The sequence below is a fragment of the Drosophila elegans genome, unplaced genomic scaffold (assembly GCF_018152505.1).
Source record: "Drosophila elegans isolate 14027-0461.03 unplaced genomic scaffold, ASM1815250v1 contig_397, whole genome shotgun sequence".
NCBI lineage: Eukaryota > Metazoa > Arthropoda > Insecta > Diptera > Drosophilidae > Drosophila > Drosophila elegans.
In genome coordinates this window covers 4393411-4419697 of record NW_024545782.1, presented here as the reverse complement: position 1 = coordinate 4419697, position 26287 = coordinate 4393411, and the positions used below count along the sequence as shown (strand labels likewise).

Sequence of the window (26287 nt, the reverse complement as noted above, 5' to 3'; positions counted from 1 at the left end):
GTTGGCCTAATCAAGGGCACACAATCATCCAATAACAATGGTCAGTGGTGATAAAATTAAATTCGCATTGTTCGCAAATGCATTTCTGGCAGGCACCGCGAACTCGGACCCTGGGTGCCATTATAGAATTTTTAATTACAATAAATCAATTTAAATAAAATGTAATTTTTCAATTTTATCAAATTGTCATTATGCGTAATTAATTCCTATGCACAAATGCGTTTTAGTGCAGCGAAACAACGCGCAGCACGCCCAGAGTGGCGCCATCTATGTTGCACCAGATAGCCGCCCCCGATTTTTCGCGTTTTCGGGTGTGAGTTGCAATGTGGCGGTGTTTGTGCATTTGTTTTGTCAAAAATAATGCTGCTTAATTATTATATTTGTAATTTATTTGCCCCGCAGTTATCGGATCCAAATGCTAAAAAGTATGCGCGGTGCTTTAATGCCACATTAATCCCGCACAACAAAAACACCAACCAGATAACCAGCTACAAGAGCAACAAAAACTACAACGACGCCACAACAAACGCACTCAAAATGCGAATGACAGTAACAAACAACAAAAGCAATTCAAATGCAGCGCATAGAATGCATAATTAATTTTTATTTTGATGACAACGTCAACGCACCATCACCATCACCATCCCCCAACCGCCCCCAGCACCCACTTTTCCCAAAAGAGCACTCCGTGGTGTGCTCTTTGGCATGTCCACTGCAATTATATTGGATTGGATTTATATAGGTATTTGCATGTACAAAAACGCCCATATAGTTATGTAAAATATCAGGTCTGCCACTGCACGAGACATGAAAATGAGCGACAATTCGATCGAATGGGAATTAGGAGGTCCCACTGTGGTATCGCAAGTCGATGTAAAGTCATAAATTATTAACTGGCATCAGTTGGTGTCCAAAAACAAACTTAAAAATTGTTTTTAATATTTAAATATTTGTTCATAACAATAGTTTAGTCGTAACCGAAAGAAAAAAAACCCAAATTAAAAAATTGTTTTGTGTGTTTTAGTCAATTAATGAAATCCAACATTTTGTTCTGAAAATGTATAACTGTATTTAAATTTTGTAAAAAATATATGATATAGCTACTTTCTAAATCTGAATCGAACTTTTCAGTTTTATTTTGTAAGCCTTTTTTAAGTCGGATGTATTTAAGCGCTAAAATGGATAATTTGTTAAATAAATTGCTAGATTTTTAAGCAAACCATTCAAATATTTGGTCGTTTGTATTTGTAAACTGCCTATTTGCATACGATGATAAATAAAAATGGGAAATAAAACTCTTTTGTTATGCCTTTCCATAATCGCTTTTGTTTTGTTAGTACGTCGGTAGATACAAATCCGTTTTATTTGTTTTTTCAAAAATGTTGTTTAGTTTTTATGAATTCTGCTGGTCATTTTTTACACCCCACGGCGCATTTGGCGGCTGTCGCCAATTATCCCAAACGCCCGGAACACATTTCCCCTCAAATTTTCACTCCACCCCCAGCAGAATGTGAATGCAAATCCTCTAAAATTATTGCGTTCATTAAATTTTAAACAAAGGTGATTAGATTTTATAATTTAAATGGACAAACGCACACATTTACATGGCTAAGCCAAGCAGAAAAGGTTTAACAGTACAGTTGTGCTCATTATTTATTTAAAACAATTGCAAAAATTATTTTGGAATGGTATTTAGTTATTTCCTTATTTATTAGTGGCTTTATTTTATTTTCTCCTTTTTATTTTGGCACTGGCGCTATCGAAATGTGGGATCAACAATTGCCAGTAAATTTGAGTTTATTTATTCTTTATTTTACTTATTCATTTTTGAATTTCCTAATCATTTTTGGTCGTTTTAATTAATTTCTTTTATAGAGTACAGGTATGAAAATAAATTTCAAAAACAATTGCAATTGTTACCAGCTTTGTTTGATATTATTTATTCAGTACCAGCATAGTTTTAATGATATACCACTTAATTGGAAACTACTAAAACAATTACGTAGCTCTTTTATGCTCACAAAGTAGTTCTACCTAACTGTTCTATTTCGGCCGTAACAGTAGGCCGTAGAACTGATGTATTTAGAGCATATTTAACGTATTTGTTCACAATCAATATAGGCCAAGACGTTGACAAACAATAGGTAACATTAGCAAGATGTTTCTGCGAATGCGGGTATTGATGCTCCTCACCGGGGTGTTTTGTATGCTATACTTTGGCCTTCAGCCCCTAACGGAGTTGTATGAAGCCAAGACTATCGTTGTGCCCCCCGAAGAAATCGTCTTTATCAACACCTCCGAATGCCATGTGACTGGACCTCGAAGACCAGCTCCATTCTTCACGGCGATTGAGCCCATCAACAAACTGCGGTGCCGTTTGCCCCAGTTGATGATTGCGATATCCAAAGGTGGCAGTAACGTTCTGGTGGCCAAAGAAGCTCCAGAGGACTTGCAGTGCAGATATTGGCTAAAGACTGACGGGGATTTCCTGCCCAGCAAGTATGTGGCGGATGGGCTTTTCGATCTGAAACATGGCGCGAGGAAAGAAGTTACAGTCGGTATGGGAAAGCAGATAGTACGAGTCAAGTGCTCCACCAAATTGAATGAAACCAAGTATCATGATGTTCACTACTTCTTGCCACCGCCTGATCCGCATTCGAAACCGTTGACAAGTCCGGATAAATTGTCTGTGATGGTGCTGGGCATCGACTCAGTTTCCCACATGCACTTCATGCGCTACTTCCCCCTCGTGAAGGGCTTTCTGGAAGGTCTGCCGCACACCAAGTTCTTCGGCTACAGTCGAGTGGGTCTGGATGCTCATGCCAACATAGTGCCACTTTTGAGCGGTCTGAGTAGCCTAGAGCTGCAGCAGAATGAGGGAGCTTGGCTGTTCCGGGACTTCAATGCTGGCGGCTACAGCACTGCCTATGGCGAAGATAGTGCCAATGTCATACTACCCAGACAAGTCACCGACTTTGATTTAACTCCTGTGATGGCCGAGATGGATACTCACACGCGCTATAGCATCGACTTGAAGGAGATGATACACTGCACTGCCGGACGCAGTTACAAGGATGTCCTGTGGGATTATATTGGCAAACTAGTGCCTCATATGCAACGAAGTCCGTTCTTCTCGTTCTTCTGGCAATCGCAGGGTGTCGAGGAGTACTACGAATACGCCAGCCACCTGGATCTGTCCTATATGATGCTGCTGAAGAGTCTGCTAGACGCCGATATCCTGAACAATACCCTGCTTCTACTGATGTCCGACCACGGACTGCGCGCCGGCAACTACCGCATGAGCTTTCAGGGCATGCGGGAGGAGTCACAGCCCCTGCTGGTGGCCATTTACCCCGAGTGGCTGAAGGAGAAGTACCCCCTGGCCATGGAGAACTTGGAGCAGAACGCCCATAGCCTCATCACTCCGTACGATCTGCACGCCACCCTGAGGGATGTGCTTAGTATGGAGCAGCTGCAGGATGGCCACATAGAGGTACGCAACAATAGTCTGTGGTCGTCTTCCCCCAAAAAGATGCCTCGCGGCGTGAGTCTCTTTCTCCGCGTTCCAGGTCACAGGACCTGCGACTTGGCACACATCCCCTCCCTCTTTTGCTTCTGCCGCGAACTCACCGAAGTGCCCACGGACGACGGTCTGGTCCTTCGGTGCAGTCGTTTCCTGGTGGAGTCCATCAACAAGCTGATCAAGCCCCTCGGACAGTGCCGGCAGCTGAAGCTGAAAATGGTCCTGCTGGCCCACTTCCTGGACTTTGGCGAGGACTCCTTCGTCTACGAGTTGCGGCTGAGGGTGCGAACGGAACCCGGAGGCGGGGAATTCGAGGCCACCGTCCGTCTGTCGGACGTCCTTCTGTTGACCAGCCCCATCAGTCGGATCAACCATTATCTGGGCCAGTCCCACTGCCTCAGCGACCCCGATTTCAAAATATTTTGCTTCTGCGTTTAAGGTGTTTTGATGATGTTGGGCTTAAAAGAAATAAATTCACGTTACTTTGGTGAAACTGAACCTGGTGTGTTGAAATGAATAATAATTTAAACAAGAATGGAATAGAACTTTAAATATTTCCAGTGATGCAATTTGGTGTTTTACAACTATGCCTCACGAAACAATTCTATGCCGGGGAATACCAATTATTTTAAACTTATTCCATTTAGAAACAAGAAAAGAGGCAATGTTCGGAAAGCAGAAGGTTATATAACCTTGCAGCTTTTGCAAATATTAAATATTCTTTATAGCATCGAAATTTTGAATTATACAAGTATATGTTTAAAAACAATGGAGCATTGATGATTTTCAGCTCAATTATTTGATTGTTCCCATGACAGCGTTTTTCGATTTTAATTTTTATACCCTTGCAGAGGGTATTATAATTTCAGTCAGAAGTTTGCAACGCAGTGAAGGAGACGTTTCCGACCCTATAAAGTATATATATTCTTGATCAGCATCACTAGTAGAGTCGATCTAGCCATGTCCGTCTGTCCGTCCGTCTGTCCGTCCGTCTGTCCGTCTGTCCGTCTGTCCGTCCGTTTATATGCAAACTAGTCTCTCAGTTTTAAAGCTATCTGCATGAAACTTTCCCAAAAGTTGTCTTTCTATTGCAGGTAGTATATAAGTCGGAACGAGCCGGATCGGACGACTATAGCATATAGCTCCCATAGGAACAATCAGAAAAATAATTTAAAAAAAATTATAACTTTGCTGTTTTTTAATTTTTTGTTTAGTTCTTCGACATATAGCAATGGTTAAATATTTCAGAATTATGGTTTAAATTTCATAAAAATCGGACGACTATAGCATATAGCTCCCATAGGAACAATCGGAAAAATAATTGAAAAAAAATTATAAATTTGTTGTTTTTTAAATTTTTGTTTTGTTCTTCGACATAAAGCAATGGTTAAATATTTCAGAATTATGGTTAAAATTTCATCAAAATCGGACGACTATAGCATATAGCTCCCATAGGAACAATCGGAAAAATAATTAAAAAAAAATTATAACTTTGCTGTTTTTTAATTTTTTTTAGCAATGGTTAAATATTTCAGAATTATGAATAAAATTTCATCAAAATCGGACGATTATAGCATACAGCTCCCATAGGAACAATCGGAAAAATAATTGAAAAAAATTATAACTTAGCTGTTTTTTAATTTTTTTTTTAGTTCTTCGACATATTGCAATGGTTAAATATTTCAGAATTATGGTTTAAATTTCATCAAAATCGGACGACTATATCATATAGCTCCCATACAAATAATAAAAATATATAAAAGAACAATCAAATAATTAAGCTGCAAATCGTCATAGCTTCAATGTTTTTAAACATATACGCAAGTAAATCATAATTTTAATGTTTTCAAAAATATTTAATTCTTGCGATAGCTGCAAGGGTATATGAACTTCGGCTTGCCGAAGTTTGCTTTCTTTCTTGTTTTTTTTTTTTTTATATTTTTAATGTTTTTAATATTTAAATTGAACCGTAATTCTGAAATATTTAACCATTATTATATATCAGAGAACTAAAAGAAACAAATTAAAAAACAGCAAAGTTATAATTTTTTTTGCATTTATTTTTCCGGTTTTTCCTATGATAGCTATATGCAATAGAAAGACAGCTTTTGGGAAAGTTTCTTGCAGATAGCCTTAAAACTAAGAGACTAGTTTGTGTAGAAATGGACGGACGGACAGATGGACATGGTAAGATCGCTTCTCTAGTAACGCTGATCAAGAATATATATGCTTTTAGGGTCGTAAATGTCTTCTTCACTGCTTTGCAAACTACTGACTGAAATTATAATTCCCTCTGCAAGAGTAAAAAAGAATCCAATATGAAAATCCTTTTCATTAATCAAATGGTAAGCTCAAAGACAATCAGCTCTAGCCCTTTGGGCACACAGCGGATAATTTGCGTCAAACTGTCTGTTTATTTGAAGAGCCAGTGGCTCCACAGAGTGCGTATCGCTGAGCGACGTGCAATTGAATTAAAATTAAAATATATATAAATGCCACAGCGGAACGGAAATACGTAATAATTTGCAATTTATTTGCAGTGGGTGCAGCACCTACTCACGTGCTGGATTTGAATGAGGTTCGATACAGGAGTTATAAATTTTAAAAAATAATTAAAAACCATTTGTGTGGCAAGTCGCTTTCAATTACTGAAAAATGTCCTAAAATGAACGCATTTTCCACTGATTGTTGGCGATTGTTGTCAGGCCTCAGGTTGCGACATGTCCAAAACCTCCTCCGTTGACAGCGGCGCAATGAGTAAATTGAAATGTGCCGTCCACTGGACGTGATCGCCACCCTCCCCATGACAATACCAAAAAGTGCGTGACTGTTTCAGTTTCAGTTGCTTTATATGTATATTTGTGCTGGTACAAAAAATGTTAAGCCACGAACGGTTGCAGTTGCAGACGACAATTGACAGCTGCATTTTGAAGCTTTTATTTTGTCAAGTGAAAATTCAACACGATTAATTTCAACGGACTGCGAAAGACGATTATGACCGTTTATACTGACTTTTTTTCGCTCATCTCGGGGTGTCACCAAATCTCGCACAACTTAATTCTGTCCAAACATGATTTTTTGTTTTCTCCTCAAAATACTTGTTAAAGTTCAAAATATATAAAGCTATAAAGAGAGCTATTTAAGAAAAAAAAGCCCTTAATGATTTAAAAGTAATTGAAAAATGTTTGGTTAATAAACTATGTTGCTTCATTATACTGCGTAATCAAAAGAACAATCTATAAAAGTCGGATTTTCCAAACACTCGTTTTTAAAGTCCGTGCTCACCAGGATTTATAACTAACTTGATTGTTCCGCGGGGGAAGGTTTTATACATTCTTAAGCTACTACAAATATTTTTGAGACTCGATTAAAATAAAAGAATAAAATAAAATGCTTCGTCATTTATATTTTGATTGATATATGGGATAAAAACTACAGCATATTAATTAAGCACTACTTTAAAATAAGATTTCAAACAGTGTTGGTTACTTAACAAATTTCTTTTAATATCGCGGTGGTTGTTGTTTTCAAATTTTAAATTGTAGATAAATTTTTTTTGATATATATATATATATATCCGTGGCACCAATGATTTCCAATACAATAAGAGTTCAAACTGAAGTCCAATTTAAAACGTCCTTATCAAACACCCATATCGATTAGATTTCTAGTTGGGACGACAACATTCACTCCGTTTGGGAGCATAAATCTCAAATTGGTCAAACAGGTAATCACTCAAATCGCTCTGATTTGGTTCGAATTGGTAACGGTCATAAATAAACTAGTTGGGTGCGGACGGCTGGAAAGGCACAGCTCATAAATTAATTCAATCAATGTCAAAACGAAATTGATATTTTCACATCCAGAGAACCGAAGGTGATCTTATCGCTAATTAATGTGTACGTCCATGCTCAAAGAGTGGGTGCTCATAATGGGGTTTGTAATCGATATCGAGCTGGGGATGGCACACATATTAAAGGTTATAAATTTACATGAACTAGTTTTTTTATTCATTGGCAATATGGTAAAAAAAAAACGTTGATTATAAGCTATTAGTTATTGTATGCCATTATTAAATTATAGGAAAAAGCTGTGACCGTAATACGATGCGAATACCTAAATGAATCAACCGATTGAGGATATATAATTTAATTATATAATTTATTTTTAAAATTGCTGCTTTTATTGTTTTGTTGTAAACTTAAAATGAGCAGTCCAGCTTGAACCTTGATAAAATTAAATACTACCCTTCTTTCTCCTAATACACACACAAAAGATATTAACATCCCACTTAAACACCTAAGCTCGCATATATCCTGAGATAACTCAGTCACTTGCTGTGATGAATTCATAGCCGACGAAGTCAATCAATCGCTCATCTGTCAAATGACAAATGATTTTTAAAATCACTTCGTCGGAGCCTTGCGATCCAAACTGAAAGTCAAACCACTTGAAAGGAAAGTGGAGAAAAAATATTCATAGAACACGGAGAGCGGAAACAGACACTTTAAATGCTTGCGATATTGTCAATCAAAATTCAATCGAAGCCATGAATCATGCCAAGCAGAGGAGTCGGTGAGTCGGTGAGTCGGTGAATCTGAATGTGAATGGTTATGCTGATGGCTTCGAGAGCAACTCTGACTCACTCGATTGACGGATAGATATAGATGGATAGCTGAATGCAATGACACTCCCGAGCAAAAAATAACACCACATCACGATAGGAGAAAGCTGAAATGGAATCAGTCAACAGGAGGATGCGTGTTGAAGGATGGCAGAATGGATGGCACTGGATGTGTGACAAGTGGAGGAGGCGAAGCATTTAGCATTGGCATCCTGCCGCACAAGGAATTCCCTGCCCCTCCCTGCCCGCCTCCCCGAAGTCGAATTCGGAGTCGGAGTCGAAGTCCTCCGCTCGGGTCGCCGTCATCAGTCAACGTCAGCGTGATAGTTTTGACATTTTTATGAGCAAATGATAAGTCTCACTCTGATGACTGCCTGTCTGTGCGATGGCCAATGTTTGGCACTTGCCAGCCACAAAATATTTGCGAGCAGCCATCCGCACAGCCGGGAATTTTTGTGTGAGCCATAGGAACTCTTTCGTGGGTGCCAGTATTTATGACCTGCGCCTGGCACTCCGGCTCCCACTTATCGCACACGATGTGTACATTTTTAAATTTAACACTGACAGAGTTAACAAGCATGTGGTCCTCCTATCGTCGTCAATTCGGGAATGGCAATCAATCAAAGCGATTTCATAGCCCCCACACGTCACACTCACCCACAGTCGTTAAGGTTTCGCCGGATCGTTCACGTGTTTAATGACTGACTTTGACAACGGATCCATAAACCCGATAGCGAGAGGGGCAAGAGCAGTTTAATATTACTAAAGGCTTTTAGTTGAGAACAAAAAAATTTGTTCTTAAAAGTCTACATCAAGAAAGGATTTCGATATTTAACTGCAGATTTTTCTTGAGATCAGAAGTGTTTGTCATTGATTTAAATGCTGCCCGAGTAAAAAACGAGATATTAATTTATTTCTATAAGTGTAGGTACATTTAGAATAAATAATATGGATGAGAATTTAGTTTTGGTTCGATGTTGTTTGTGGAAAATTGTGTAATATAATTAATTAAAAATAAAACAAACAAGAAAGACAGCAAACTTCGGCAAGCCGAAGTTCATATACCCTTGCAGCTATCGCAAGAATTAAATATTTTTGAAAACATTAAAATTATGATTTACTTGCGTATATGTTTAAAAACATTGAAGCTATGACGATTTGCAGCTTAATTATTTGATTGTTCTATTATATATTTTTATTATTTGTATGGGAGCTATATGATATAGTCGTCCGATTTTGATGAAATTGTAACCATAATTCTGAAATATTTAACCATTGCTATATGTCGAAGAACTAAACAAAAAATTAAAAAACAGCAAAGTTATAATTATTTTCAATTATTTTTCCGATTGTTCCTATGGGAGCTCTATGCTATAGTCGTCCGATTTTGATGAAATTTTAACCATAATTCTGAAATATTTAACCATTGCTATATGTCGAAGAACTAAACAAAAAATTAAAAAACAGCAAAGTTATAATTTTTTTTCAATTATTTTTCCGATTGTTCCTATGGGAGCTATATGCTATAGTCGTCCGATTTTGATGTAATTTAAACCATAATTCTGAATTATTTAACCATTGCTATATGTCGAAGAACTAAACAATTATTTAAAAACAGCAAAGTTATAATTTTTTTTCATTTATTTTTCCGATTGTTCCTATGGGAGCTATATGCTATAGTCGTCCGATCCGGCTCGTTCCGACTTATATACTACCTGCAATAGAAAGACAACTTTTGGGAAAGTTTCATGCAGATAGCTTTAAAACAGAGAGACTAGTTTGCATATAAACGGACGGACAGACGGACAGATTGACAGACGGACAGACGGACGGACAGACGGACATGGCTAGATCGACTCTACTAGTGATGCTGATCAAGAATATATATACTTTATAGGGTCGGAAACGTTTCCTTCACTGCGTTGCAAACTTCTGACTGAAATTATAATACCCTCTGCAAGGGTATAAAAACAGATTTGGTAAAAAATCTTTCAGATAGAGAAATGAACAAACAAAATAATTGTGGTGTGTTTTTTGTTTTTTTAGCCGAACAAAATTAATTAACTATCGAACTAATTTTTTATACTAGTGTAATTTCTAAAGTCTTAAAGCTGCCAGTGACGTATACATTTTGGAATAAGCTTGATTACCAATTGTAAAAATAATCGAAAGCAATTTCCATTTATCTACCTTAGACCACAATGGCAAAGCATTTCGGTCATAAATTTCCCAAAATTGATTTCCTGATATCATCTATATAAATAATATTTAAAAGCAAAAAAAATGTACAACAAAAATAATTCGGGGTTGCAAAACGCGACAGATTCTGACCATTAATAATTGTGTACAATTGTCAAAAATTCGTGCGTTTTGCTTAATGTGAATTGTTTTGCAATTGCGAAAATTCATTTTTGCCTACTAATATTGACTTCCGTTTCCGTTGCATGAGTCCACAGTATGCTTCCGCCAGTCTTTCACCTCTCTCACCCATTTTTATGTTTGGCGTCATTCGAAACTTTTTTGCACCCCTTTCCACGCCGTCAAATGCCTGGGAAATTTGTTATCGTCGCAATTACAACAAAATCAATTTTCCATGAAATGCCACAACAGACAAAAGGCAACAAACAGAAAAAAGGAAATTTACAAATCAGACAAATAAATTTACAAATAAATACCCATACGCAAAATATTTGACATTTATTAATTAAAAATGTGAGAAAATGTATATTAATTTTATTCAAATTGTCAACGGCAACAAAAGGAAGCTAATTTCAATTTATTTAATTTGTCCCATTCAGGTTTGTCATCTGCATGTTTTATGCGCCAAAGTGGCATAGATAAAAATTGGCACTCTAAAACAATAAATACCATAAAGTGTGTGGATGTTGAATTTATAGGCATAATATTTTTCCATGGTTTTGATTTAGGTCGAAATTCTTAAAAAAAATTTACTTTGTTTAATTATGTAGCAATTATTTAAAATGACGCATTAATCAGTTTTTAAGCTAATAGTATAAACAATTTTTGTAATTTTATTTACGAACAATGTGGACTAAAAATTTGTTTTTTGTGTTTTCCTATCGAACCTATTATCTTTTTATACACCTTAAGTGTATAAAAAGACAAAATGATCAGTTCGACAAATAAAGTCAATCTAAACACTAAGATACCTGCTTCTTGCATTGGATAAAATGTGTTCTCAATAAAATAACTACAACCAAGAGTAATTAGCTCGGGATTAAAGCAGTGTTTCGGAACCGTCCTTAGATAACTCATATAGGATCGGGGGCCTTCCAATCCACAGCATTGTAGCTGAAAGATCGTAAAAGCTTTAAAAAAATGTATTAATTTAAAATAAGCATCATACCGTCTTTTCAAGAACAGACATATCCGTCGCATTGTAATTAAAGTTGTTCAGCCACTTTTGTGATATCCCATCCATGTATAATTCATAGTTTTTTTTCAGGAGCTGTAGTCGCTGTGAAAATGTGAAATACGTCCAATTTAGGACGTACACTAGCACCGGGATATACTAATTAAAAGTCTAGCCAGTTTTATGACGTTTTTACTTACCCCTACAACAATCCAATCAGCAGTCAAAGAAAGAAAGCTAATGCTAACCCAAAAAAGGATTTTAATAATGAAAATGGTACTTGTCAGACCACAAAAATAGCTAATTACATCAGTAGTGATTTTAAAGCTACTGTATCTAAAGGAAAAATATATAATTATTCGCAGTAATATAGCCAAATCCAGCTGAAAATATAGTTAGTTGTTAGGACTCATAAGATTAACTGATTTTCAATATCTACCCCAAGTAGTAAAACAACCAGCTTCTTTGTTTTATTTCCCACCATTTTACAGATAATCTTAAAATTAATTCCTTTTTTTTTTACAAAAACTGACAGATTATGCCAAGCCTCCAAAAATGTAAGCTTTATTTTTTTTATCAACAGGTAACAAACGCCTATCAAATCATTTTCAGGTTTGTAAAACTGGTGTTGATTTGTTTAGGACAAATCTTTATTTGTATTGAGAATAAAAACAAATTTATTTGTCTTGAATTATGTATTCGAAATCAGGCTTGTTTTTAAATTTTTTCTATTCGAGCTTCCGTTCCTTTTTTCTGCGCAAAATTTCAATGTTGATTTATGGGATTTGCTATTTTTGACAGTTGTTGTTGCTACATGGAGTGGGTGTGTGTGGTTTGTTTGTCTGTTTGTATAAACAGGATTTTATAATCGGCTTTCTATATTAATTTTAATTTTATTTTCGGCATTTTATTATAATTACTCTTGATATATGTAAATGGTCATCGTTAGCAGAATTATCGTTTTGTTATATTTGCTGTGTTGTTGCTGCACTTGATGCCCACATGAATGTCCCTCAACTCGTTAGGGAATTTACTATTCATTTTTTGCGGAGGGGATTGTTGTTTGCCATAGCTCCCAGCGAAAAAAATTCTGCGGTTTTAAATGTTTTTAATTGTCGCTGCTAGTTCTGTTTTGTTGTTTCATAATCGCATGCTCTTTGTTGTACGCTAAATATGGAGGCAATTTAAAATGCAAAGCAAAAATGCTGTAATATTTTGGCAAAATATTTATAATATTTTAATGCTAATTTCAACAAATCCAAATGCATTTTCGGATTTCTGTTCGGGCGATTGCTAAGCACTTTTGTGTACTTTCGGCTCTTTGTATCTGTTTGTGATATTTTAATTTTACTGTCACATTTGATCATAAATTAAGCGATTAACAAATAAAACGCACCGTGGGTTATGGTTAACTAAATTGTATGCTGGTGCAGTTTTGTTTATCTCCCAACGTTGTGGGATCTGTGTTGAGCTCTATTGAAAGTCCCTGATTAATTAACAGAATTAAAATTGAACTGCTAGGTAGACCTAATAAAGTTTGTTATGCATAAAGCTATCGGATACTTTTCGTACTACTACTTTTCGTTTATTTTTGTTAGAGCTGTATTCCATTTACCAAAAGGCTTAAAATTTTATTAGATTATGTTCATTAGGGTGTAAAACATCGCTAGTGTGCACTAACGAAAGTTTTGGCTATCGGAAGTTATTCAACCTTTGAAAAAAGAGTACGAAATATCCAGAAAACAAATCAAAATTTGTAAACCATGGGAGTTTGCTAAATTGTTCGACTATCGATAGTGCCATCAAATGTTTTAGCAACCCTAGTTTTCAGTGTAAAGAAAACCTTTTCTCATCAAAGCAATCGGCGTTTGCTCTTCTTTATTTCTCATTTTTAGCAATTTGTTAAACAAATATTTCGTTTCACGTTTAAAAGTCCTAGTAGAAGCCATGTTCGATACAACTAAATACTTTCCACGTTCGATTGATTCGGATCACCCTTCCCAAGAGGAGCCCAGTGAGCCTCCACTTTTGGACATCCCGGTAACCTATGATATGGTTCACAATCTGGAAGGAAAGTTTTTGGATACAAGTGTCTTAGAAGAAGCGTCAGAAACTGATCAGGATATTGATACTGAGGATAAACAAAGCATAGAGACCGCTTTCACTACAACTCCCCAATTGATGATTATTTTTGCGGAAGGGGACATCAATAGTGCCCTGCACTTCCTAATTGAATCCGTCCATAATCCATTTGCCCCAAATGCAGTGGCTATGGTTCTGGTGGAAGAGAAAATTCGCGAGGAGATCGTCAAGAGAATTCGGCCAAAGCTACATCCCCTTTCTGAGTCGGTGGCCGAACATCCAAATTTTCTGGCAGCATTGGAAATGTGCGAGACCTCCAATCTGGACTGTATTAGAGCCGACATTACAGAGGTGGCCCCACCACTGGTCTCCCCGATTTTTGTTTGCGAATGCACCCATGATGTGCTTGGAGATTTTCCAACCGGAGTCATAACATTTCACACATTCCGCAACAGCCAGGAGGCCATCGACATTTGCCAGCGGGAAACCCTGCCCTTCGCATCCGTCTCAGTTTGGACCGAAACCCTGGACTGGTGTTACGAGCTGGCGGTGGCTCTCAGCTCTCCCACTTATTTTCTGAACTGCACAAACGTGGATTTGTCACCGATCTCCAAGCAGCAAAAGGCCAATCAAAATTACGTATTGATTGAAAACGGATTTCATTTCGAGACCCTGCACATCTACAACCAGTTTAAGTGCATTGTCTTTCCCATCGGCGAGTTAATTCTGCCAAGTCCCGAAGACCCGAAGGAGGCGCCAGAGCCCATCTCCTTTTTGGATTCTTAGGATTACAAAATCTTGTTCGTTTCCTCATCAATAACTTCACTTCCCAGCCAATTTTCGCTGCCAAAAATGTTTGCTCAATACAAATTGAAAGTTATTTTTGGGGGTTTTTATGATAATTGACATTGACGATACGATCGAATATGATGGCAGCTGTCAGCGGTAATAACCATAATTCTTTTATTTCGGATATCGATTTTTTGGGTCGCGTTAATGAACGCAGATTATGTAAATTCAGGTTGCAAAACAAGTCGACTGAAGCATGACTAATTTTGGCTTGGAACGAACTGTCACTTTATGTTTTTCAATTCTTGGTATATTAATGCTTTCACAAACTGGTTTAATCTCTTCTAACTATTTGATGGATTTCGCACTCTACCTTTAAATACCTCTTTGGTTTGGCTATAGGCGATCTTTACTGCCCATTTCCCAACCGTTAAAACCTTTAAGATGCTTGGGTGTATATATTTACGATCGCAAAGCATTCAGGAGTCACCACAAGCCGGACTTTTCGCCTCTGTCACATAAACAAATCTCTTTATGGGAGGCTGATGGGAGTGTGAGTGACGCCAACTCGTCGCTTTTTGGCACTTAAGGTGCGAGTCCAAAAATAAAGCCACGCTCATCAATGTGATTATCAGTTTTGGTATTTTTTCTGCCCTGGAATGAATTTTGCATAAATCTTCCACCGAATGTCTGGCCGAATATGGGGAGAGGGCTCATCAGGTGCAGTCTAACTGCAGTCACACCCTCCTGGCAGACGCAGACCCATCCTGCTTGGCCGTTGGGAAATTCATTATAAAATGCGGTTTGAATTATTTGTCAAAATGTCTGGTCCAGGACGCAGTGACATTGATGTTGACATTGACAGACAGACTGGGTCGAATGTTCCCGGCAGGCCAAGCCCAACTCACTTATTCGGTGCGACAAAATAAATGAAATTGTTAATGGCCAGTGAGTCACTTCTTCACCGAGTTGGTAGCGTCATCATCGGCTTCTGATGGCCAATACAGTCTTATTTAATATAATACTTTACTGGCCATTCGTCAGTTCATGGACAATAAATAGATAAGGTGCAATGCTATAAAAATTAAGAGTCGAGTTGATTCTCGCAATTAACTAAAAAATATATATCTAATCTAACAATTATAATAAACTTTTTTTGAACCAACAAACTTGTACATTGAATTCACTTTAAATTTACGTATTTGATTGTTGCTTACTTTATGTTACATGTACATGAACTGAGTTGTTGTTTTGCTTGCTGTAAATAAATTTAATGAAACATCGAAAATTGTAACCAATTTTTCTCCCACTTGTGCAATTATAATTCGCAACTGGAACCACTGTTCATAAATGTCACTAGCTGAAGGACGAGTACAAGCACACTTTCAGTTTTTACTACAAATGCGGTAAATTTCTCTTTTCTTTCACGTACAAATGCTCGCCTACTGCAGTCAGGGGTAAAAAGCTTTTTAAATAAAAATTTTGGTTGAATTCACTGATTATGGCAATTATTAGGTAGGGCATGACATTAAATTTACTTTTGATTACACTTATTTTTTAGTAAATTCCAATAATAATTTTCGGTTTAAGCTGTTTTTGCAGTATAATTTATTGATTAAATCAATTTATTTCTTCTGTGTTTTAAAAATACCCTTTTGTCCATTAAAGTTAAAGCAATGAAAAATGAATAGTGATCGTTTGTGGGTCCCATTACGTCTTTTAAAGATATAACTGCATGCATGCTTCCACATTCATTGCAAGTCACTGCTTGCCGAGTCTCGAGTTAACTGTCAGTTTCAATCGTGTCTGCAGAACTTGTCACTCATTCAATAGTTTTGAAAATTGCGAATGTCACTTACAAGCCAACAACAAGGGCCACCGCCTCTTGCAGCTTCCTTGTTCCATCTACAGACACATGTGAGTGAGTCTGTGAGTGAGCATCCTTGCCAAGGATGCGGACGGAGACAATGTTGCCGGAGACGAAGAAGGATACTGCCACGAAGACAAAGTCGGGCCAGGAGGATGACGCGGCAAGCAGACGCTGTGAATTAAAACAAGGCCAGGGAATAAAATAATAAAAGGACACAAAGACAAAAGCATAAGAAAACTTGAGCGTTCCCGCACTCTATCGGTCTCTCGTATTTGTGTGAGGTTGACCCATAATAGAGGAGGGTTTTGGGGCCTCCACTTAGGAAAAAAGGATTTAAAAAGTATAAGATCACTTAAAAAATGAAATAGATTGCCTTTCGGACTTTATAATTTGAGAAGAACCTAAGAAAATACGTTTTGTGAAATCTTAAGATCTGAGTTTGCGCAGCGTTCTCAAGAACGATAAAAATTACTAAAACTGGACTGAAACAATTAATCTGCTCATCTAAGATTCTTATTTAATAAATATTATATTTCCTATCAATTAATTTTGTGAGTCTTCTTTTTAATTGTAATTTTTTCACAGCGTGATAAAACATATGGTTTTAATAATAATCAAATAAACATAATATATTGCTGTAAATAAAAAATTAATAAAATGGTGTCGGTTTAAGGAACAAATTTTTTGTGTTGAAATATGAGCCAAATTGACAATTTTCAACCAATCAAAAAATTCGTAGGTTATTGTAGGGAAATTACATTCATGGTGATTAAGTTAGGAACCGATCAGTCAATTTAAATGTCGTTTCGAGAAAAACGCGCTTAAAGTTTTCACAGGATATTTTTTAAGCTAAAGATTTTTAAAAAGTGTCAGTGTTTTCACAATGTGTTTTTCATTTTGTCTGATGCTCTTTGTGTGATATACCATAAGTGTTTTTGCATTGTTATTTACAACTTTGCAAATTGTTTTGCCAGTGTAGTAGCAAGTGCAGTATGTGCGTCCCATTCCAACCACTGAGAGCGGGACAAACATGTACGCATCAAAATCAGACTTGTAATCCAAGTGCAAGTTGCGAATCCAAAAATCCATCCATCGCTTCCAGAGCATCCTTCACTGTAGGTCCTCGCCCCTACCGCCCTCCTCCTGCCGGGGAAAACTTGAGCAAACCGGCAAGCAAGTAAGCAAGTAAGCGGGAAAGCAAGAAAGCAAGCTGGCAAGCAAGCAGGCCTGCAAGTTGCGATGAGGCGGCAGGAGTTGGAAATTCGCTCGCCTGGTGTCACGTAGAATAGACATACAGACATGCAAGTGACAGACAGATGGAGAGACACTGTGACACGACACATTGACTGACAGCTGCAGGGATGCCAGTGGGCGTGGGCATAGGCGGGGGCGTAAGAGGTGGCGCTGGCATTGGGGGCGTGGCAGGTCTAAGAGGCTGCCACTGAGGTTGCAAGGATTTTGTGCAAGAAATGGCGTGTGCAAACAAAACCGAAAGACAAAAGCAAATGATGGACATGCACAGGACTGCAGGAGGGGGTGAGGAACTCCATCTTCCATCTTCCATCGCTGGTCAATGGAACAGTTTCCTTAGTCAGCATCTCCGTGGGGCATTTAATTTCAAAGGATTGTGCAACGACTGCCAAAGAAATGAAGACAAATCTTTAAGGACATAAGCATTTACTCAAGTCCTTTTTACGTATTCCTGAAATCCCGAAAAGTATGCAGCGAAAGTGAGACTGATAAGGGACTATACTATATTTTGAGAACAAGCATTTAGCAAAATGAAAGCAGAACAATTTGTGAGGAAAAAATTTTGTTTTTCTTAAGGGGTTATATACAGTTAGAAGGCCGAAAAAAGAAAACTATAAATTTGAACTATTTGATGTACCCATATTATGTTATATTTTAACAGTATTTTAGGACAGCTTAAGCACCTGCTCTCAAAAAAAGCGTATTGCGGGGACCCCAATATCTTTAGACTGGATTTTCTGAATTTAAATAATCAAATAGATTTCGTTAAAGTATTGTCAAATCTAATAATTAATCTAAGAATTACAAACTAAAATTGAATTTTTAGAAAGATTTAAGTCTTAAATTGCTTAAAAAAATATTTATCCAAAAAGAATTCTTTGATTATTTACTAAAAAATTTGACACTAATCGGTTACGTTGGTCACCGACTTTGGAAACACCATTTTGAGTAAAACGCGTTTAAAGTTTGTACTTGTACTTGCGACCACTCAGAAACGCCTTTTAAAATTTGTTTGTAACTTTCCAAATTTTCACCGGAACGACATGACATTTTTTGGGTTTATTCTAAAGTATATGTAAATAAATTTAAAAAAATACACGCATAAAAATTCTAATTGTTTATAGCCCCTTAAATCTATTTAAAGCAAGAAGCTCTAAAATAAATATTATCGAACTTACAAAAAAAAAATTTATTTTGCCATTAAAAAATGTTCAATAATATAAATACTTAATAAAATCATTATCAAAAAAAAAAAACATGAAACACAATTTTTTCGTCGTTTAGGTCCGATTAATTAATTTATCCTTAAATCTCCGAAAAGCTACTGACGTCAACATGTCAACAATAAAAAATATAATTTCATCTTACATTTTTCCCAAAACACTCATCCCCAAAACACTGCAAGCCAAGCCCCAGAAAAAATATCACAGCTTCAGCTGAGGGGTCCAGTGACGAAACATTAGGCGATGGCAAAACATGAGACCACTGGAAGGAATTGGGCTGGGGGAAAAGCGGTGCGGACGCTTTATGCAGAAAGTGTTTTTAATTTCATTTTTTTCACATTTAATTTCTGCCTTTGCATTTTTTGACGAAGTTGAAAATCATAAACCAGAACAGGATAAGGACGAGGACGAGCACGAGGAAGGGCAGTGCAAAATAAATAAGAGTAATTAAATTTTGTAACAAACATGACGAGATAATGGACCGGAGCCATTAGCAGAGCGCCGAGCGAGGGCTGACGGCCAGTCAGGACCCGAAAGATCACGAAAAGGAAAGTCCTCTCCGCCCACCTCCCCCAAGGACGCAACACAGCGAACAGCTGACGCCTAGACTCGGTGCACCGCCCACCCACCTCCCACTTGACCAGCCGTCATACATCACGGATCCAAGCAGCAGAAGCTCCTCGTAATGTCCCGTGCATTTTTCAAGCAAAACGTATGCCAGCGACGAACCCAATTCCCAGAGGCAAATTTCTCTTGATTTTTCCTCAGCTCAGTGGCCCTGTCGTCTGAAGTTTAAAAAATTATTGCATCATTTATGGGGCCATCACGAGGAGCGGTGGGGTCAGATGTGGGCTCCGGGTTCCGGGTTCCGGGTTCCGGGCTCCAAGGACAGAACGTGAGATGACACGAATCGTCTGCCGGCTTCAAAAATCGTGATGAATGCCCGGGCATCAATAAAAGTGAACCCCTGCCGTCAATAGTAGGAAAATGCGCAACATTTTGGGGTGAAAGACTGTTAATGGAAGTTCTGTTGGATATAGTTTTTGATCTCAGAAATGGCTTACATGTTTAAGTTTGTTAACTTAAAAAAAATATTTAACAAGTAAGAAATTAAAAAAAAATTAAATCAAATTATCTGACTATTTAACTAATAAAATAAAACCGATTAAAACCCGATTATGGCAGTTGGACTGCGTGATTCAGAAAATTACACTCAATCCTTTTTTATGGTACCATATTTTTGCGGTATAATTAACGTGTTTAATATTTAAATTAAATATTAATCATAATATTAATTAAAATATGTTTATTAATGAGACAAATATTGGAGTTTATGTTTAAATAGGTTCAATATTGATTTCATTTAAATTAACTTTTCAGATAAAAAAAACAGTTCCGTTAGAAGTAAAATGAAAAATGTTGAAAGTTGTAAATATTTTCCAATTCAATATAACTAAAAACCGCAATAGATGAAAATCAAAGCGAAAAATTTGCCAAACACAAAATATTTGGATTTACTACGATTCTTTTCACGACCTAATTACGAAATTAATTGAATTGCTTTATTTTAAGGATGCAATATTAACAAATCAATAAATCACTTAATGCGGAATAAGATTTTTCCTGTTTCATTCTTCGTATTTATGTTAGTAACTTTTGGACGAACTAAATTTACCCTGGTACTCCACGAGTGAAAAATATGTAAACGATTTTTACCCCACGAAAAAGTTGCCCCTCGATCAGTATCGATTTTCTTATAGAAAGCAATTTTCAATGGGGAATAAACGGAATCAGTTCGAAGGCTCAAATTTGAAATTTAGCCTAGAGCAAATGAGATTCATGTCGTATCTCTTCCCCGCTCCTCTCTAACCTTTTACCATTGCTTTTAACGAAGCGTCAATCGAAATGGTCAGCAACTTTTTGCCATCAACATTCTTTCTCAAAAGGAATACAAACAAGAAAGCCATCAGCTGTGCTGAGTTGTCCAGGCAAAAAATGGGAAGAGAACAGGCAAGTTTCCAATGCAAGATGACAGCTCATTCGTCAAATCACACAAAGAAAAATGTGAACTCTTCATCAGCTTTTTGGGTCGAAGCAGCATCCTGCACATCGTCCTTTGTCTATTCTGTGCGAGCGCCACTTGGCCGCTGGGCAAGTTTGATGTTGACGTTTCAATATTGATGCAATGTGCTCAACGACCAAGTTTGTCCCTCGCTCGTTGGGTCGCTCTATACGTATGTGTAACATATTTCATCGGCCATGTCCGTTGCCAATTCTTTGACTGACATGAAAAATAACAAAACAACAAAGGCGGCCACTGCCAAAAAGGATAACGTTCGATTCGAGTAAACAACGCGATGCGATGTCCAACTTGATGGCGATGACGCTCGCATCGCTGCGCTTCCTTGCAGCGCATGGAAGCTTCCTAATCCATCCTCGAGCGCCTTGGCCTGTCCTTGGACCTCCCACCCCCCACCTCCCCAACCCTCTGGCCAAGGCAATCTCCTGCAGCTGTCGTCTTCCAGGATGGATGGCTGTGTGTGAGATGGCTCGAGGGGCTGGCTCTCAAAGAGGCACAGCTTGCATTGTATTCAAGCTCAATAATGTTCGATTTTGATGAAGTAGGCAGAGGGGTCTGCAAGTCGATGAATGAGTGTGACCATCAATGACGGTTGACTCTTAAAACAACAAGGAGAGAGGTAATGCGGTGGTTTCAAGAAAGATATTCCAAAAGTTGAATAACGTGTGTTAATATACATTAAATTCACTCTTTGCGTTAAAGCTTGTGTTTTCTTTTGCGATCCAGTGATCGTTTTTTTATGCTCTATAGGCAAAAACAGTATTGAGATAGATATTTAATCAGTTAATCACTAAGTGACAATTAAAATCGGATAAATATTTTTTATTATCTTTTTTATCTACCTCTATACATTTTTTAAAATCGTCTTAGATAGTGATTTCGAACACAAAAACCAAAAAATATGATAAGACTGTAAATCAGTTAGAACTTAAAAAAATCTTTTTTTTTTTAATTCGACAAGGCAAGATATAGATATAGAAGTAAAAAAAAGGACGACCGAAGACGAAATGTATACTGTTTGTCTAAATAGTCTGCAACATTTTGGCCTCGCTCTCATCCATCCAAGTTCAGCCATGTGGATCAACTGTGGACCCCATACCTTGTCCAGACCAATCCTAACCACATCGAGGCACACCGAGCCACACAGGCAATGCAATGGCAATGGCAACGCCAACGCCAACGCCATTCATCGAAGCGTGGCCGGGGCCATCACTTGGCTCGTTTGCTCATCATCAAGACAAATGGAAAATAAATAAATTACTTTGGCCCGGCTCGCCGGAGTTCGGCCTCTTTGCAATTCGGAAACGTCACTGGATATTCTGGTCAGGCGGCCAACAGTTGGTCGTTGTCCAGTTTGTGGGTCTTCCGAGGAACGAGGGAGGCGGCAACAGCCCCGAGTTGCATGTTGCACGTGTGGTTGTTGCTGCTGCAAGAACGCCTCCTCTACTAAACTTTTAAAACGTCAATCAATTGTCCAAAGTTGTCGGAGTTGTCTGACATATTTTAAATTAACTGACGAAGACGAACCAATGTAAACGATTTATGGGCCCATGTTCAAGATGGCGATGGCCGGTTTCGAAGCACATGGCCAAAATATCGAAGACACACACAGGCACAGCATGTCCCAAATGTTGAGATGTTGGACGCTCAGAAGCTCAAAATATGCATCTAGTCTAACGACAGACTTTGGACAAAAATTCACTGGAGTAAACATCCCAACCTCTGTTCAAAGGTCGTGTTACATAATTGCAAATTTACGTATATTTCAGCACAGATATTTCTTATCAGAACGCAATTTGGCTCTTAAAATCCAATGTTTTCCAAAACTAAATTTTTCACTTCGAAAACATTGAGGACAAAAACCTCTCGAGTAAAAACCAATTGTTCTTATCCCTAATAATAATGTCCTCCTGAGTAAAAGTCCATTACAAATTTATGTTCCGAGAATTCCGCGGTATAGCCAAGAATTTAATTTGGACACATTTAATTGGTGTTACCTACGATATTTTTCCTGACAATCACTTTAAATATTAATTAATTAAATAATTAATTACCGCATAATAATACAAAAGTCCTTCGGCTTGTACCAATATCAATGTTTTTGAGATATGAAGACAAAGTTGAAACATCTGATTTAACACAATTTCTTAAACCTTTAAGTGCCTCAAAAGTTGTTGGGCATAATCTACTACAATGTTTTCCACAATTTTAAAAAGTTATTGCACCCTTTAACATGTCTTGAAATTAAAGTTAAATAATTAACATACATCTTTCAAGATTTCTAAAAACATCCAAGTTTTGCAGATTTTGTTTTTAATATCCGATTGTTCCTTGGCATCCATTTGAAGTAGTGAGCTTATCACGGCGCTTCCGACTTTTGATAAAGTTCCATTTAAGAATGTATTAAAAGGGTAGGTTTAATAGACGGAATTGTCTTCACTTGCTTGTAAACTTTTAACTTAAAGGATCTTAAAGAATCCAAATAAAATATTTTATTTATTTTTTTATTTGGATAAATAACTCATGACAATCTAAATCACAATCACTTCGGAAATCCTCTTATTGACAGTACAAAAATGTATAAAATTTCAACTACTTTTAACTTTTTGCCGAATATTTTATGTTTTTGTTCCCGTTGTGTGTGTGTATGTGCTCCATGCATTGTGCTTCAAAACAATGCGCATATAAATTATAATATAATAATAATTACTGTCAAACAATAGAAAATTAATTGCGAAACAATCAACGTTTCATTAAAACAAAATGGATTTGACATAATTCAAATGCAGTCCTGCATTTGAGTGGCTCTGGCTCCCTCCTCGGTTGATCTGATGATTCCGTGGATCCGGACTATGGCATTTCCCTTGTTGTCGGCCAGCCAGTGTCGTACCACACCCTCTTGGGAGGCCGATGTAACGCTGAATCATTCATTTGGAAAATATTTAATTAATTTTTGCCAATTATGGTGGACAGCGCGAAAAAATACGCACACGACCACAATTGCGTCGGCTGGATCGGGGGATGGGAGCACTTTTGGTCATGTGATATATTAATGCTGTATAATGATGCCGCCAGTCGAACTTGTCCCTCATTTAATGACCTCCCGGCGAACTAATAACCAAATGTACTTGTTTAATGGCCAGTTTCATGGGCTTAAGCTCGGAAAATTTGAGCGGTCTTGTGTACTTTCCCAACAGGGAAAATTATGAAGTGGCACTGGGATAAAAGTAAAATTTTAATCGCTTTTACGGCTTTTGATTCGCAAAATTGTTAAAAAGGCATTTAGCGAATTCTTTTGTCAGAGTTTTATCATTTGGATTTTCAGGCTATTATTTCAAAAAATGAACATTAAATTTAGGATCCTGTTGAAAAATTTATAAAACATAAGTTGTAATTATTTCTTAAAAAAAGTAACTTTATTTTGATTGATTATAGCTCGTCACAATGGCAGTAGTCCTCTTAATACTGCAAACACCATAGACAAAAATCCATTTTACCTTTTCAAAGGTTTATTTATTAATTTTTTGACAAATAGTCAAACGAAGTCGTGAAGAACGTTATATATTTATTTATTTTCAAAGACAGTTTTTCAGAAAATACTCGAAGCAACAGAGGTCAGTGTGGAAATCAATAGCGACTGCGGGTGCTCAGAGATAACGAACCAGGGGAACCTGACAAGTAACTTGAGGCCAAGTCAACCCCGAAGAACCTGTGACCCACAATTAAATGCATTTGTATGCCTGTCATTGTCATCAGCCAGCAAAGAGAGAGGGAGGGGAAAATGTCAACTATTTATTTTTTGTATTTCAAGTACAAGATTTAAAGGATTTTATCAGGCCAGTAAACGTACGTGCATGCCTGCTCACTTGAGACTCAGAAATAAAATAAAATATTATTTTTTGCGTACATGGCCACAAGGAAATGACAAAAGAGCTTTTGCTGGTCCAGACTTGCTCATTTCATACCACACTTCTCTGGTCTTTGATGAACATCCTTCGAATGTGTGCAAAATGAACTTCCTCTCACAAGCCTTCGGACTGGGTCGATTGGAGTTTCTGTGGACGGCGCTCCTGACATTAAATCTATTTCTATAAATTCCGGTCCGTCATGCAACTTGTCGCTTGACCCCTTCTTCGTCTCCGCCTGAGTCTTCTGTCATTTGTTCGAACTGCATCCGCCAACATGGTTTATTGGCAGTTTTTGTTGCTTAAAATCTAAAAATACTTACTGACATATCAACGTGTTCGGTTAGACAAGAGTTGTGCGCCAGTATGTTTGTTAGTTGCCGCCAGTGAGTGGGTTGCCATTTGCCATCTTAACATTTTAAAACTGAACATTGCTGGCTGTCTTGCCGACTGTCACTCAACCAAGCAGTTTTTCGGCAAATGTTCATTTGTCCAAGTGTCTCTCTTCAAGTCTCAGATTCTTGCCAAATGTCATTCCAGTTCGAGAAATTTCACTTAGAAAAATATCCTTGACTTAATTAAATTAATTATTTTTCTAGTATTTTGTTTTTAGTTCTATTAACCAGAGGCGCCTGTCAACGAGGTAAGAAAGTCTTTGCAAACGCACCTTTAAACATTTTGTAAGGAACGAGAAAAGTATGTAGATGTTTTTTTTTTGAGAATGAGTTTATTTCTAAAGTAAAACTTATAACATTTTATACTATTAATTGTTATCTTAAACTCAATAAGCTTTATGACGTTAATAAATGGAAATTAAATGAAATAGGGTAAAAGATAATATAAATTGTGTTAAAAGGTTGTACGAAAATAGACATAGAATAGAAAAAACTGTTTCATTTGTATTTATTAGAGTAATGAAATAATAATGAACTAGTCAGGCTTCCCATTTCAAAGTGCATTTAAATTTTGAGTATAAGCCATTTAACCTTTGATTTAAGAGAAATCTGAGGGGATATTCATTCCGACTTATTTTAAAATGTTGTTTAGTAAAAGCATATTTTTTATTTTACTTGTGTAATTATTTTCATAGGGTAATTTAAAAACATAGCTGGCCCATATAATCTGCAAATAATGTTCTAGAAACCGTAAGTTTTTGGTAGAAGCGCCCATAAAGTTTTTTTTTCAATGACATTGTGCGGAAATTTAAAAATCCAAAATATTGATAAAAAAATCTATTTTTTCAGACCCTATTCGTACAAGTAAAAGATTTTACGTTGTTGGTCAAAAAAAATATGAACATTTTTCTTAATTTAAATTAGGCCAGCTTGCGAAAAGTCCTAAATCCTTGAGCCCAAAACCCAACAAACCAAAGGGCCTGCTCCGGTCCGAGTGCTGCCCAACATATTTTCGGCAAAATTTTGCTGCTGTCCACTTGGCTCGGCTCGAGTCGACATCTTTCAGCCAGCATGACATATCAAAAGTATAAAATATTTTAAAAGAAATGTTTTTCTAGGGGACAACAAAAACAAAAATGGGAGCCGGGACGAGAAAAAAGTTTTCAATTACA

General features: G+C 37.1%; 3 protein-coding genes across 3 annotated transcripts; 2 read left to right on the top strand and 1 right to left on the bottom strand.

The window, feature by feature from the left end:
- Positions 1–2089: 2089 nt before the first annotated feature.
- Positions 2090–3989, top strand: LOC108135203. The gene has a single exon (XM_017255827.2). The coding sequence runs from the start codon at positions 2159–2161 to the stop codon at positions 3959–3961; it is 1803 nt and encodes a 600-aa protein (XP_017111316.1). The 5' UTR covers positions 2090–2158; the 3' UTR covers positions 3962–3989.
- Positions 3990–11140: 7151 nt separating this feature from the next.
- LOC108135215 lies at positions 11141–12051 on the bottom strand. The gene is made up of 4 exons (XM_017255840.2): positions 11960–12051; positions 11721–11903; positions 11515–11679; positions 11141–11459 (listed from the first exon to the last, which is right to left on the bottom strand). The coding sequence occupies exons 1-4, from the start codon at positions 12002–12004 to the stop codon at positions 11184–11186; spliced, it is 669 nt and encodes a 222-aa protein (XP_017111329.1). The 5' UTR covers positions 12005–12051; the 3' UTR covers positions 11141–11183.
- A 1334-nt stretch (positions 12052–13385) lies between these two features.
- On the top strand, positions 13386–15228 carry LOC108135204. Its single transcript, XM_017255828.2, has one exon. It carries the CDS (start codon positions 13468–13470, stop codon positions 14386–14388), a length of 921 nt encoding a protein of 306 aa, XP_017111317.1. The 5' UTR covers positions 13386–13467; the 3' UTR covers positions 14389–15228.
- Positions 15229–26287: the final 11059 nt, after the last annotated feature.

Coding starts and splice junctions, on each gene's coding strand:
- LOC108135203 (XM_017255827.2), top strand. CDS start 2,159: ATGTTTCTGCGAATGCGGGTATTGATGCTCCTCACCGGGGTGTTTTGT.
- LOC108135215 (XM_017255840.2), bottom strand. CDS start 12,004: ATGGTGGGAAATAAAACAAAGAAGCTGGTTGTTTTACTACTTGGG. Junction 11,680..11,720: donor CTGATTGGATTGTTGTAGGG/GTAAGTAAAAAC, acceptor ACTTTTAATTAG/TATATCCCGGTGCTAGTGTA. Junction 11,460..11,514: donor TGTCTGTTCTTGAAAAGACG/GTATGATGCTTA, acceptor ACGATCTTTCAG/CTACAATGCTGTGGATTGGA.
- LOC108135204 (XM_017255828.2), top strand. CDS start 13,468: ATGTTCGATACAACTAAATACTTTCCACGTTCGATTGATTCGGATCAC.